This window comes from Equus przewalskii, chromosome 1, assembly GCF_037783145.1.
Source record: "Equus przewalskii isolate Varuska chromosome 1, EquPr2, whole genome shotgun sequence".
NCBI lineage: Eukaryota > Metazoa > Chordata > Mammalia > Perissodactyla > Equidae > Equus > Equus przewalskii.
Window position 1 is genome coordinate 26,783,513 of NC_091831.1, and position 14,938 is coordinate 26,798,450.

Here is a 14,938-nt window from a genome sequence, read left to right on the forward strand (position 1 = left end):
CAGATTCCACAGGCCGGCTCAGCCTCGGGCCCCAGCTCTCTGTTCCTGCCTACAAATTGGAGGGCTACATCGTGCGTTGGGGTTACGACAGCAGCACACTCCAAACAAGCCCCCTGCCTAGAATCTCACCTCCACCCTCCCCCTCGCATCCTTCACCTTCAAGGTTTCCTAGGCCTCCGTCCACCTAGCACAGTCCTTCAAGCCCTAGCCTCATGCCCCTGTCCAGAGCCCTGTGTTGTCACTGTCCCCAGATATCACCCACCTTCTCCTCTGTATTAGCACCTTTGAAAAGCCCTTCACCATCTCCCATACATGTTCTGACCTACACTCTTTCCCTCCTTCCTACCCTCCCTCCCTCCTCCCTTCAACAAGTCCTTGCTGAGGGCCTACCAGGTACCAGGCACTGTGTATACATAAAACTGGCAACGAGACCACCAGGGCCCAGGGCCCCAAAGAGCTGACTGTCCAGGAGCCTCCTGGGGCTGTCCTCAAACCTCCTCCTCTGGGCAGCCTTGACCCCACCCCACACACCACCACATTACTCTATTAGCACAGCCACACACACCACACACACAGGACTAAACCACTACAGAGCCTGGGGTATTATTTGTTCTCTGCCCAGGAATGCAGCTTTGTTTCCCCAGTTAAGCCATGAGTTTCCTGAGAGCAGGAAATCTTGTTCACCTGTGACTCTCCCACAGGCCCTAACATAATGCCCAACACACAAGCAGGTGCTTAGTGAGACCTTTATATTATTAGTTATTCATCCTAATTCATTTAATAGTCATTGTTTCTAACACTATTCATCAGATGTCCACAGGGCTTCTAAGTGTTAACAGTTTCAAGTTAATTATCATCTCCTTCTTTCAGAAATTCATACCTCCTATTTGTTTTTCTTGCCTTATTACACCAGCTAGCATTTTCAGAACAATATTCCAAGGCATCTCTATCATATTTCTGACTTTAAGGAGAATTTTCTAGTGTTTTATCATTAAGTGTGAAATCAGCTGTAGTTTTGGAGTGAAGGAAATATCCTTCCATTCTGAGTTCACTTAGGGCTTCAACAAAGCAGCCTTCCTCTCTCTATAAGGTGAGTAATTACCCTTCATACACTGTCACTGGCTTGTTTTTTGGAGTCAGTCAAGATCCCCTAACACCGATTTGCTGGTTGAGATGCCCAAGTCTCCAAACAGCTCGAGCACTCTGTTTAGCACCCGGAATTCTGGATGATTTTTCTTCAGCACCCACCTGGGCCCACTTACCTTTGGGAACTTTAAATCCTGATTTTTTTTTTTTTAAGCTTCTCCTTTGCTCCAGTCTAGTAAGCCTCTTTGGGCAACAGAATCCTCATTGGAAAGCTCCTTATCTATTATTAGATGATGCTGAGGCAAGAGAGTCCCAGCCCTGAAACAATTTCCTTCATCTGGGGAGCAGTGTCTCCCGGGGAGTGTAGCCAACTAACTTTTGACATCAACTTGAATTTTTTTTCCTGCACCCCAGTCCGATTTATTTTTTTTCTACCCTGAATTTTCACCCCAACTTCTTTCCTTCCTGATGTCTTTTCATCTACCTGATTTCTTTTCATTCCTTCCTGATTTATCTTCCTTCAATCCTAATTTCTTACTTAGCATCCTTCGTTTTTCATTCTTTTTAACATTCATTTTTCACTCCATCTTCACTTGGTCTCTTTCCAGAGTAGGAAGTCCCCACTGATTTTATCTGATTTCACAAACTCTCACAATCACCAACAGCAGTACAGACACAAATACACAGGCACTTAGTCGCTCACATGCACCGATACACAGTGTGTCAGTCCTGCAGCATAACTCGTGCTCACTCACATACACACATTGTCTTGTCTATGAAGCCTCCTTGCCTTGAGGTAAGGTCTAGGCTGGGGGCTCTGAGGCCCAGGGGTCTCCAAACTTGTCTTAGTAAACTTGCTCAAAAAAATTCAGATGCCCAGGATCGATCTAAGACCTAAAGAATCAAAATTTCTGGAGGTGAGATTGAAGAATCTGCACATGCAGGTTCTCCGAGTGAGTCTAATGAAACTAGCCCTGTCTACGGCAGCCGGTTAGCAGAACAGCACTCGGAAAGCATGAACACCTGTTCACTCTGGGGGGACGGTACCAGAGGAGGAGTCTCCGTGGAGACGCTTTGCGAATAAAAGATTTCTGGTCAAATCAGTTTGGAAAAGCTGTACACCATAATCACCACCCCCTTCTTAAAGATTCACACTACAAAGCTCTGAGAAGTTCTGCAGTAAAGAATGCCCCGCTTTTTTTAAACTCCATATTTCCCAAACTTTTCTGACCCCAAGGACCCTTTTTCAACAGGCACCTATCCTGCAGAACACTCCAGGAAACACAGCTCACACAAGTCCACATCCCCCACTCCATTCAAACACTGTCCATTCAAACCCAGGAAAGGAAGGCTGGGACCTCTGCAACCCCACTTCCTCCAAGGCCCTCTGCTCAGGGATTCCCCACAGGCCCCCAACCCAGGCACCACCCCGCACAGATACCCGGCTTCTGACATGCCAACCTCTTTTTCTTATTTAGACACACAACCATCCTTAGAGGCAGAGGCCTTTATTCCCATTTGGGAAAAACGGAGAATGCACCTCAAAAAGTTAACTGCTGGAGGAAACAAATTTTTAAGTGGCCACTGGGGTGTGTGTCCCCAGGCTGGTTATGCACCTGTGGGAATCTGGGTTAATGGGACTCTGAGAGTGAAACTCAAGGATCCACGCTTTCCTCCCCCTCCCCGGGGGGCATCTGGTGAGGGAGAGCTGAGGACCACGGACGGGCCGACGGAGCACTCACCAAGGATGCGGATCTGCGTGACGGCCCCGTGCAGACCAAAGAGCATCCAGAGCGGCTGCGAGGCGTCCACGCACAGCTGCATGCCGGCCGCGGCGCCGTTGTGGCTGAGGTGCAGCTCGCCTTCGGCGTTGACCACCAGGCCCAGGATGTCGCCGCTGTGCAGGGGCCCGGGCACGCGGCACACGGCCCAGAACTCCTTGCGGTCCACCAGCGCCTCGGGGCTGAACGGCAGCTCGGCGGGCCGCAGCGTGCCGGGGTCGCACGTGGTGACGCCGAACGAGAGCGCGCCGGGCCGCGCGCCGCCCGAGCGCGTGACCTTGACGAAGATGGTCTCGGCCACGCGCACGGGCCGGCTGGTGAAGACGAGCGCGCGCTCGTCGCGCCCGTGCTCCAGGCGCGCCACCGTCTGCTCGTCCAGGATGCGGACGTGCGCGCCGGCGCGCAGCGCGTGGAAGCGCAGGTCGCCGTCGAGCTGCGCGGGCAGCGCGCGGCTGTGCTGCGAGTTGAGCGAGTTCTGCGGCACCGGGCAGCCGGCGGCCGGCGGGGGCTCGTCGCCGTCGCCGCCCGGCACGTTGAGGTCGCACAGGCTCACGGAGAGGCGCGCGTCGTCGGCCTCGCGCCGCAGTGACGGCCGCCGCAGCGCGGTGAAGGAGCGCGGCCGCAGGCAGTCCGGGAGCACCAGCTCGCTGTCTGCGGCCGGGAGGGGGAGACAGGGCCACCGTCACGCGCGCCGGCCGGGCCGGCCCCGTCCCCGGCCCCGGGGCGCGCGCTCTGCCTCCCGCCGGCCTTGACAGCGTGCCCCGTGACAATACTTACCGGATCCTTAAGGGCATAGACAGTGCTTAGGACACCCATTAACGAGCAAAAATCGGGAAACCGAGTTTTGCAGGACATCTAACTATGTGTTTAAGCAAAGGGGTAAGGATGGAAGGAAAGACACCAAAATTAAAGATACGATTGCTTCTAAATGGTACGGTCATAAAAGTGTTTTTTGTTTGTTTTTTTTTTTAATTTAACTCGTCTGGCCCTCCCTCTTTATCCCCAGCAGCTGGAACAGCATCCAGCACTTAGCAGACAGCCGTAAATGTTTGTTGAATGAACTGAGGACATCCTACCCCTCACCCCAGAACGCCTCTTGGTATACATTGTCTCATGTTATCCTAACAATTCCCTTTTGAGGTTATCATTGCCACAGGACTCTGAGGCTGAGAAGTTAATTTATCCAAGATATCCTTTTGAAAGTGACTTAACTGGAAATCAAACCCTTTCTCTTTTTAATCATACAAGGGATACAGACTGTATTTGGTAGAAAAGACAGTTCAGCAAAAAGAAAAAGTCATCGCCTGTCCGCCCACCAACCAGAGAAAAACTCTATTAATATTTGGATGTATGACCTTCTAGCCTTTTTTCAATATATTTTTCAGTAATTTTTCTAATGCAAAAATGGAATCATGCTATTTAAATACCAGTAGTTTTTAACCTTTTATGGGTAACAAATCCCTTTGAAAACGTAATAACTTTGACCTATCTCCTTGGAAAAGTGCACATTCTCCCTAAATCCTATGGATAATTCCAGGGCATCCGTGAATCACGTAAAGCCATCCACGGCCATGGACGTCAGGTGAGAACCCTGCTAGACAGATTTCCTTTTCAAAACGACCTTTTCCACTTACTACGTCCTAACCACCTTTCCATGCAATAGCCGTGTTTCCAAGACTGTATATTTTTTAAAAAAAAGATTGGCACCTGAGCTAACAACTGTAGCCAATCTTCCTTTTTTTTTTTTTCATTCTTCTCCCCAAAGCCCCCCAGTACAGAGTTGTATATTTTAGTTGTGGGTCCTTCTAGTTGTGGCATGTGGGACACCGCCTCAGCATGGCCTGATGAGCCATGTCCACACCCAGGATCCGAACCATTGAAACCCTGGGCCACCGAAGGGGAGCTCGCAAACTTAACCACTCCGTCACAGGGCCAGCCCCCAACACCATATTTTTTTAAGGGCTGTGTTATGTCATGCTTTATGGAGTCCTGTAATTTACAATAAAAGTCATCACGCGCAACGAATTCCCCCTGCATCTCATCCTTCAACCATCCCATGGAGGTGTTCCCATTGTACAGATAAAGCTCAGAGATGCGATGTAACAGCACCCAGTGGCACATCCAGGACTGAAGCAAGGGCTGTCCGGCGCCTGACACCACATTCTTCGCTTTCAGGCCCTCCTTGTTTATTCTGTGGGAGTCCCCATATTTGGCTAGTAGGCCGCATCAGGGGCCAGGCCTTCCCAGGAGCCTTTTCTCTGAGCCTCCCCAAGGGAGAATCTGTGCCTTCTCTCCAGGAACTGGGTAGGGACGGCAGGATGCTCAGTGTGAGAGCGAAGCTTGGGGGCCTGGACTGGTTTGGGCAGCAGAGGCCAGAATTCAGCTCCAGCTGAGTCTAGAGCCAATCCCTAAAGCCTTCCTGCTTTTGTTCTCCCCCCGCCCCCGGCCCTTCAGGAACAGTGCTGTTTGGGCCCAGGCAAGGAGTGGGTGTCGGCCCTCCCCGCCAGTCCCCTGGCTCCCTGGAGAAGCCTCTCGGGGCCTGGCTGGTTGGGATTTCCCAGGATCATGCTTGGCAAGGAGGAGGGAGCCGACCGGAAAATGCGATTATTCCAGGGAATTGACTCTGTGACAGCGGTGATGCAGAGAGGCTGGGGGGCTGTGGAGAGGCAAAGCGAGGAGGGCCTGAGCAGCAGGGGAGGCACGAGAGAGAACAGCGGGGACCTGGGGAGGGCTGTGGGCTGAGCTGGACCCCAGGCAACAGCCCGTGCTCCCCCAGCCCTCAGGGATTCCAGGCTCTGGCCCTTGAGAACTCCAGAGGGTTGGAGACAGAGGGGAAGGAATGAGGACAGCAGGGTGGGGAGGAAACGAATGGCTCAGAGATGCCCAGCCAGAGCCTACAGGGACAAGGCTGTCACAGGGGCCCCCACACATATCACCCCCCCACCCCCTCCACACACACCCTCAGGACAATCGGTCCAGACCCACGGAGCTGGCAGACCCTCGGACAGATTTCCAAATGGGGCTGCATGCGAGCTACCCTGGTCTCTGCCCTTTCAGGAGTCCTCTTCTATTGAATATGCCCACTATTGGGTGCTCACTACCTCCCAGGAGACCTGCACCCCTGGTGAATTACTCTGTCTTTAAGAAAGCATTTCCTTCTCTTAAACTGAAATCTACCCCCCACCCCAGCCCCCCATATTTATACCCACTACCTCTCAGCCACATACTGAAGACAGCTCTCCTCAGGGAAGACTCAGACTCCCTACACACCTTCCACCTCTTAGACAATAAACAGAATTAGACTCAGTACTGCAGATGTGCCTGACCAGCTCAAGGCACAGTGTGGCCATCACCTCCCTTGATACGTACACTATACTTCTAATAATGCAACCTAAGAGCATTTTAGGTTTTTCAGTAACCAAAATCCATAGGCTGCTAGGCAAGATAGGAGCATAGTTAAGTGCCAGGACTTCGAAGTCAGGCTTGGGTTCGAATCCTGGCTCTGCCATTTCCTGGCTGTATGACCTTGGACAAATAGCTTAACTTCTCTGGGCCTCTTTTCTTCAGCAGTGAAATCAGCATTCACTGACTGGTATAAAATCTGTATTCTAATGCTCTCCTCAGAAAGGATGTCATGAAGATGAAGTGGAATAAGGTACATAGGGCTCCCAGTAGAGGACCTGGCGCATAGTAATCATCAGGTTAATGTGAGCCAGGGGCCAGCCCTGTGGCCAAGTGGTTAAGTTCCATTCTCCACTTCAGTGGCCTGGCTGTGCGAGGTCAGATCCTGGGCACAGACCTCTCCAAGTCATCAGCCATGCTGTGGAGGCATCCCACATACAAAGTAGAGGAGGACTGGCAGAGATGTTAGCTCAGGGCTAATCCTCCTCAAGTGAAAAAAAAAAAGAGGAAGATTGGCAATGGATGTTAGCTCAAGAAGAATCTTCCTCACCAAAAAAAAAAAAAAGAGCCATCGTTATTTTTGTTTACATGCCACATGACTCAGAAGCAAGCACATGGGCTTTGAGGGGATACAAGCGTGAGTTTAAATGCCTAATCCAGCCCTTGGCTGGTGGCCTGTGGTAAGCAACTTTCCTCCCAGCCGCAGATCACTCACCTAGGGAACAGGGGTAATAATACCCGCCTTGCAATGTTGTTGCAGGGCCCAGAGGTAGAGAGTGAAGCCCTTGGCACCTGGGGACTTGATACCTTCAGAAACTAGTATTTGCTCAGGTTGCGTATACCAACCAAAGCCAGGTCCACTTGCGCTCAGACAATTAACTTTCCGAACCTAAATTAGGATTTTCTATCAGTCACGATGGGCACCCAGGACATGATCATTGAAGGACATCGCTGACTAAAGACCAGGAAGGAGAAGCTACAAGTGGAGATTAGAGGAGAAGAAGAGAAGGAAGGAGAAACAGTGGGGGACGGAGAGAGAGGAGAAGGGGTAGGGAAAGGACCCCCGGGGCCTTGCTTGAAATATTGCAGGAGTTGGGAGAGGAGGTCCAGGGGATGCTGGGACCCAGCTAAAAACGGAGTCCCTGGGGCCCGTGCCCAGCCCCTCCACCCGCGGGGTCAGGAGCAGGCGCAGGCTGCCAGCGAGCTCCGAAATAACCATCCCGTCAGTGGGCTCAGCTGTGCCGGGGCCCTGAAATAGATGAAACTCGAGATGGAGGAGCTGGTCAGAGCGCCCTCCACAGAAGGGACAGCAAAGGTCACAGCTGAGTGAGCCAACATCAAGTCGGAGGCCAGGGAAGGGTCCGGGCCCCCAGAGCCAGAGGAGAACACTACGGGACCAACCTCAGCCCAGGACTGCGCCCTGGCGTGCAGCTTAGAAAAACCACATGGGCCACCTGTGACCCCAAGCAGGAGCTGGCCTGACATTTTGAAGCAACAAGTTATGTGATCTGTGCCTGGGACACGCGACTGCCCACTTTGGAGGTGTTTATGGAGGGGGGAGGGGCAACACGAGGCTGGGGAGAAGCTGCTAAGCTGGCTCCCTCTCGAGTCCCCTCTTTCAGGAAGGAAGTTGACAGTCTTCAGCTCCAGCCTAATTTGGTGCCTGGGGGTGGCCCTGCAGATCCCCTGGGCCAGGGCAGAAACAAGGGGGGCCCTGCAAAGGGCAGGGAGGCCTGGGCCAGGGGTTGCCTCCCCTCAGGGTGGCACTCAGGGCACCCACTCACTGACCCACTGTGTGCCCAGCCAGAAGAAGCCAGGACCCGGGCCCTGGGAAGCCAGTAGCCCTTGGGAGCATTGAAGCTTGGAGGTATGAAAATATTTGAATACATCTTTGTTACAAAATTCTTAGTGTCTCGGATTAGACAGGACCTTAGAGGAGAATGAGGAAAGCTATTTACTTCTGCCAAGCTCTCACTCAGCCATGGCTAGAATGCCCCTGAGGACAAGAAGCTCACCACCTCTCAAGGCTCTCTCTTCCCTGTCTCTAAACAATTACGGCTGTTGGAAAAACTCTCCTTCATGGATCCTGATGTGCCCTATATCCACCCCTCGGGTCTCCTCTGAGCCTTCTCTTCTTTAGGATAAATATCCCTTTTCGGATAAAGCCCTTCCTATTTCAGAAAGAGTCAGAGATGCCATCTTGGAAGAAACGGGATTTGACCTGAGCCCTGAAGGACAAGAGGGTTTGCATTGACAGACAGCACGAGAGGCCCTCTGGGTGGGAAACGGCGGGCCAGGGAGGAGAAAGGAGGGGAGAGGACGACGGGGCCAGGAGGAGGGCACTGGGCCTCCCACCGTTGCCAGCCAGTGCAGGTTAATCGAGGCAGGGCCTGGGCACTGGGGCAGGAGGAGCAGGGATCGGCGAGGGGGCTCCTTTGAAGCAGGGCCTGCCATCAGCCCAAGCCTTGTTTGTTTAGATCTCTCATCCGGAGTGCTGGATAATCTTTAACCACGAGTCAGCCTGCAGCCGCTGGGCGGGCTGGCGGGTATGTGCTGGCCCCTGTTTGGCAGGCGCTGCCAGCCCATTTACTGTCTCCATAAACATCCTCCTGCTGGTGCGCATCTGGCACGGGGCTGGGGAAGGAGCCGGGAGGGCGCTGCACGGCTTGGCCGGCTGAGGGGTTTCTCCACCCCTCTGGGCAGCGCCCTGAAACCCACACCCGCCCCCACTCTCTCCCCCGTCCAAGGGGAAGCGAGGAGAGACAAACACTTTCTGAGGCTCATGGAGGGAAGGGCAGAATGTCCCAGAATCACGCACAGATTCTTAGATTTATAGTCTTCAAGCCACAGGATCTTAGATGTATAGATTCTCAGAATCATCTGATCTGGTGGTTCTCAATATTTTTTTTCCTGCTTTTTCTCCCCAAATCCCCCTAGTACATAGTTTATATTTTAGTTGTGGGTCCTTCTAGTTGTGGCATGTGGGATGCCATCTCAGCATGGCCTGATGAGCGGTGCCATGTCGGCGCCCAGGATCCAAACCAGAGAAACGCTGGGCCACCGCAGGAGAGCATGAGAACTTAACCACTCGGCCACGGAGTCAGCCCCTCAATGTTTTTTTTTTAAGCAGTGGAATCCTTTTGTCCAACAGAACCAAAAGCTCTGGCTGAAGTCTAAGTGGTGGCCACAGAGCCCTGGCACTCAGCCCCCTCCAAGATGCCTCTGTAGAACCCCAGTGTTCCATGCAACCCAGCTGAAGAACCACAGATCTCGTTCCCAGAAACAATTTAGATTGCATGGTGTGACTTTCATCCAGATACCGGGCCTGGGTTTTAAGTCTTCTTCTTTTTTTTTTTTCCCTAAGATTGGCACCTGAGCTAACATCTCTTGCCAATCTTTTTTTTTTTTTCTTCCTCTTCTCCCCAAAGCCCCTCGGTACATAGTTGTATATTCTAGATGTCGGTCCTTCTAGTTGTGGCATGTGGGATGCCGCCTCAATGTGGCCTGACAAGTGGTGCCATGTCCACACCCAGGATCCGAACCGGTGAAACCCTGGGCCGCCAGAGTGGCACGTGTGAACTTAACCACTTGGCCACGGGGCCAGCCCCTAAGTCTCCTTCTTCTAATGAGAGGACCGGCTTGGGGGCTTGTGTGTTTCGGGGGTGTTTTTAAATTAGCTACTCCTCTGTAACCTAAAAGCAACCGCCCTTCCCATTTGTGTAGATACGGTTACCTATCCCTGAGCCTCACAGATGCTCTGGGAGGTAAATGGCACATGTCTCATTGTGCTCAAATAACAGATAAGGTGGTCGAGACACAGAGAAGCTGAGAGACGTGGCCAAAGCTGGGGAGTGGCCCAGTCAAGTCTTGGTTCGGTCAGGTCTCCTGCTTCTGAAACGAGGGCTTTATCCCCAGGTCTGCAAGGCCCCAGCTCCTCCCCTACAAACACGCCCCACCCTGAGCCCCTCAGGTCTCTCTCCAAGGACCCCGGAACTATATCTTGGGCCAAAGAGATCCTAGGTGGAAACATATGAAATTGCCGTTTCTGTACATTAGCAACAGTCCAATGCTGGCAATGACATATGGTCATATTTTATATATATTTATTCTGATAGAAAACTAGAGCCCGCCGTGAACAGCGGAAGAGACCAGCCCCTGGGAGCCTTCGGGGAACTACAAGGCAGGCAGATCCCCCTCGCCACTGAATCGGGGTGCTGGGCACCCCCTGCCCCTCTTCCCTGTGCCGACACTGCTGGGGCCCTGGTGGCCTATCTGTGCCCAACATATGCAATGATCCCTCAGGCCTTGAGCTCTCATAAGCTCTGTCCTGGAATACACAGGAAGGCCACAGTGCCCACCCTTGGGGGTCTCCAGACTTAATAGGGAGACCAGACGGGCTTCTATTTAGAGAAGCTGGGAGGCAACACAGCCCATGCTTCTGGGCTCAAGTCTCAGCTCCACCAAGCTGTGTGACCTTGGGCAAGTTATCGGACATCTCTGAGCCTCTGTTTCCTTATCTGCAAAATGGGTAGAGTAATAACTTTCTTTATAATATATACAAAGAGGATTTATGCTGTCTTCTGAAAGAGCAGGACAAAAGATGATGCAGAACTGCTGATACCACTTAGACCTCTGCGTGCTGCCAGGGCTCAGGAGGAGGGGGGTCATCAAGAACAGGGGAGGTCAGGGAAGGCTTCCCGGTGGAGGGGAGGGTCCACGGTGTTGGGCCCTGATATAACTGGCAGAATTGGGGGTGAACAGAAAGGAAGTGTCTGGAAAAGTCTCTGGAGCAGAAGGAACAGCAAGATTTTTTTTAATCAACAAGAAATGAAAATTGTTAAAGAGGAAGAGATCACGATCAGCATCCTCAGCCCCTCGCCCCATCCCAAGAGCTTGGCTCCAGCTCCTTAAACTAATATTTGCCTCTCAGCCCCTGGCAGCCACCGCTGAGGGTAAATATTGGTTTAGCCTGGGAAGCGGAAGTCCTGATGGCAGTGTGGTCCTCAGCCGACCAGGGATGGCTCACACGCTGTGCCACAAGCTGAGGCACACTCTGGGCAGGGGACCTGACCCAGGGCCTTATCCCTGGAGAGGCCCAGGCCTCTCATCGCAGGGCAGCCAGGCTGGCCCGCCACCCTAGCAATGGGCCCCCCAGCAGCCTGGTCCTCAGAAAGCTACCCTGCCCGTCTCCATACATCTCTCTCCTCCCTGAGCAGGTGGGGTCTTTCACCAAGTCCTGAGACCCTGAGCCAGGCTGGGATGAAGCAGGATGCTGTGAGCCCTTGGGGGTCCCCCTAATGCCCTCCTAACACCCTCCTGGGCTCAGCCACTACCATTTGATTTGCCAATGTCTTCTCGCACTGACCTTATGCCCAGATCAACCAGGGAGATCTGAATTTCAGTCCCGGCCTGGCTTCTGACTAGCTAGGAAATTTGGGCAGGCCCCTCCCCATCTCTGGGCCACATTTCCTCTTATTGAAAAACCTGACAACACAGAAGCTACCAGAAACTTTCTACTCTCTTGGCTCTCTCCCCTGTGATGCATGCACATACCCACACCTGGGCACACCCCCTCTTCACAAGTCACCTACTACCTTTCCACTTCACCCCTCCCCTGAAGGATCTGCTCCCCAACTGACTGCTAATTCTCCACCTCTGTGTCCATGCACATCCCTCCTGTCTGGGCTAAATTGCTCCTCTTCAACCAGTCCATTCTTTTCACCTCCCTTGGTTCCTGCCTTGAAACCTATCTCCTACAGGAAGTCCTCCTGGACTGCTCCCCGGCTGCACCCGCACAGTTTTACTCTTCAGCACGCTTGACTGCAGAAGTGGATTTAGGTCACCTTAGAGCAGTTAATGGTGTGTGCTGCAGTGTCTTCCTGCAAGGAGAGGGGTGGGTTTCCCATTCTTGTGTCTCCCCCAACCCCTGCTTGGTGCCTAGGCTGTGGTGGGCACAGAGGGGTGCTCAGGAGCACCCTATAAATGGAGTCTTGGCTCACCAGCTTTCTGCCAGGACCCACAGCCACTCTTCCTGAGCCAACATTTCTGAGAGGAGCAGGGAGACCTTGAAAAACTGGGATAGGAGCTTATCTCTCAAGTATTAATCACCCCATAAAACTTGTATTTATTTAGTTGCTGGCAGGTCCTTCTTCCTGGAGGTAGGAAGCTGTTATTCTTGGAGATACCAGCCCGGGCTTGGGCCAGGGTGCTCCGAGGGACGAGGGTGATCTGGTGAACTCCAGCAGAACGGGGAGCGTGGAAGGCCTGAAGCAGGCCTGCTGGGGCCGTGGCGTGGGCCCAGGGGGCATGGGTTATGGTTAGGGCAGTCGGGGGAGGGGACGGGGCACCTGCCTGGAGGTGTCAACCAGGGAGAGACACCAGCCCCTGCCTCCACTCTGTTGGGGGAGAGGGCCAATCCATCCATGGCCTGACTTGCAAACCTACTATGTGCCAGGTACCCCAGGATGTCTCTGCTCTGAGGAGCAGACACTGGCCAGGTGGGGTTTGAAAGGCTTTGCCCACAGGGTCCAGACAGAGACAGGAGGGGAGCGGGCAGGCCTGGCAGGAAATCTCTAAAGAGGAGACACTGGTTTGGGGGACAATCACCCCAGGAAAGACAGGCCCCTCCTCAGAGCCCCCAAGACAGAGAGCGACTTCTTCAGAGGAGAAAGTCAAAGGCAGCAGCCGGGGAGGGAGACCAGGGGAGGCCGGAGGGGCTGGAGGGACCTGGGCGGAGGGAGAGACACAGATGCAGCGAAGCACAGGCGGGAGGGGGAAGGGGAGAGGGAAGAAAACGGACACTGGGACGATTTAGGGCAGCAGGCGGCTCCCAGAGGGCAGGGGCTCCGAACCAGGGCACAGAGCAGCATGCCCGCTTCCAAAGGTAGCTGGCTGGATCGATTTAGGAAGAACAAAACGAAGAGACATTTTAATCTGCTAATTGAATTTAGGGGCCATAATCAGTGTTTGAAAATGCCCAGGGATTATGGTGATTTACGGCTGGGACGGGAATCAGCCGCGGCCTCGGCCTTATCGGGTGTACAGAGGGGCCTGCGGGGAAGTCCAGATGCAACTGGAAACACCACGTGAAAACCCATGTATAGTCAAAGAGGGGGACGGGGCCAGGCCGGGTCAGCCGCCCGGCTCTGCCCCAGGGGGAGGCCCTTCCGACTCCTCTCCAGGCCCCTCCTTCATCCCCTGAGCTTTGGAAGCCTCATCTCCCCTGGAATGACCCCTTTATCCCCACACACCTCTAGACCCTCCTGGAACTTGTAGGCCCAGCGTCTGCCCCCTCTTCCAAGAAGCCCTCCTGGACTCCATCCTCCCTCACTGACCTCAGTCGCCTCTGACTTCCTGCCTCCCTTCACGCTTACACCTGCCAACAGGTAAAGGGGAAGGCACTGCCTTTGGTATCAGAACACCCAGTTCCAGTCCCAGCTCTGCCGAATCCCTATGCAGGCAGGTCAGGCCTTCCAGGGGCCTCAATTTCCTCCTTGCCAAATGGGGATGAAAAACCCTCCATCCAGAGCCAGGTGCTGAGAGGTTAAATGAGATAACTGGATGGAAACCGTCTCGGCAGATGGAAGGGATCCTATGACCACAGCGTTAAACAATTTGCTGTCTTCCCTTGGGTTATGCCCTGATTGTGACTGGAGTGTTTGCTTTGTGTCCCTAATTTCCCAGGGAGCCTGGCACTGGCTATGAGCAGGCCTGGGTCTACCCCAGTCGCCCCTACTTTCCTTCCTCTAACAAGTCATCCAGCCATCCCTACCCTCCCTCACCCACCCTACACATACTCCTTGGTGTCCTCCACACGCCAGGCACAGGATTGCGCTCCGGAGAGGAACCTGGCTGGGGAAGACACGGACTCCTCCCTCAAAGCCCTCCCCAGCTTGTGCAGAAACAGACATGTGGATGGACCAAGGCTTGGCCAATGCGCAGTGCGGAGAGGAGAGCAGGCACCAGGCGGTGGGACAGAAGGGACAGAGAAAAGAATTCAGCCCCGGAAGGCTTCAGGGAGGAGGTGGCTTTTAAGCTGGGCCTTGAAGTCTGAGTGGGATTTTGACCTTTGGGGACTGGGGGGAAGGGCATTTTTTGCTTAGAGAAAAGCAAGAATATTGCCCCCACTTCCTTTACCCCTCTCCCTTCAACAAGACTGTGACTTTCTTAAGAGCAGAGACATCCTTCTGTCTCCCACCATGTGGCCGAGCCCTGGGCTAAGGCATAGGACTCACAACCAACCACTTCACAGACGAGAAGACCGAGGCTCAGATAGAAGTGTGCAAGCTGGAGCTCAAACTCAAGCTTTGGGAGCCCAGTGCCTTGAAGTACGGGGCCCTGAGGATGTCTGAGCAGTGGGAGGTGCTGACTTGAGCCTGGGTTTAAGCACCGCCCTCTCCAGGATGGGTGGGGATGAGTGCCCATCACTGCGTACCTACTGTGTGTAAGCTGCTTCACGAAACCCAGCTGCCTGAGCCTTCAAAAGAACCCTGAGAACAGCGATTATTACCCCCATTTTCAGATGAGGATCTGAGGTCCCGTAGCTAGTCCAGGGTGAGGCCAGGATCCGACCAGGATCTGTCTGACTCTGTCGTCCAGTAGCGTAACTCTGGCCTTTCTGCCTCCGGCCGGCAGAGGCCCTGCAGGCACACCCATTTCAGAGGGAACGG

General features: G+C 53.6%; 1 protein-coding gene across 3 annotated transcripts in view; it reads right to left on the reverse strand.

Annotated features, from left to right (window-relative positions):
• Positions 1–14,938, reverse strand: part of NEURL1 (neuralized E3 ubiquitin protein ligase 1) — an 80,070-nt gene that overhangs the window by 3,180 nt on the left and 61,952 nt on the right. For all 3 annotated transcript variants that reach the window (XM_070557066.1, XM_070557077.1, XM_070557088.1), the window contains exon 4: positions 2,829–3,518. In XM_070557066.1, coding sequence (XP_070413167.1) covers positions 2,829–3,518 — 690 coding nt within the window. The remainder of the gene's footprint in view (positions 1–2,828; positions 3,519–14,938) is intronic.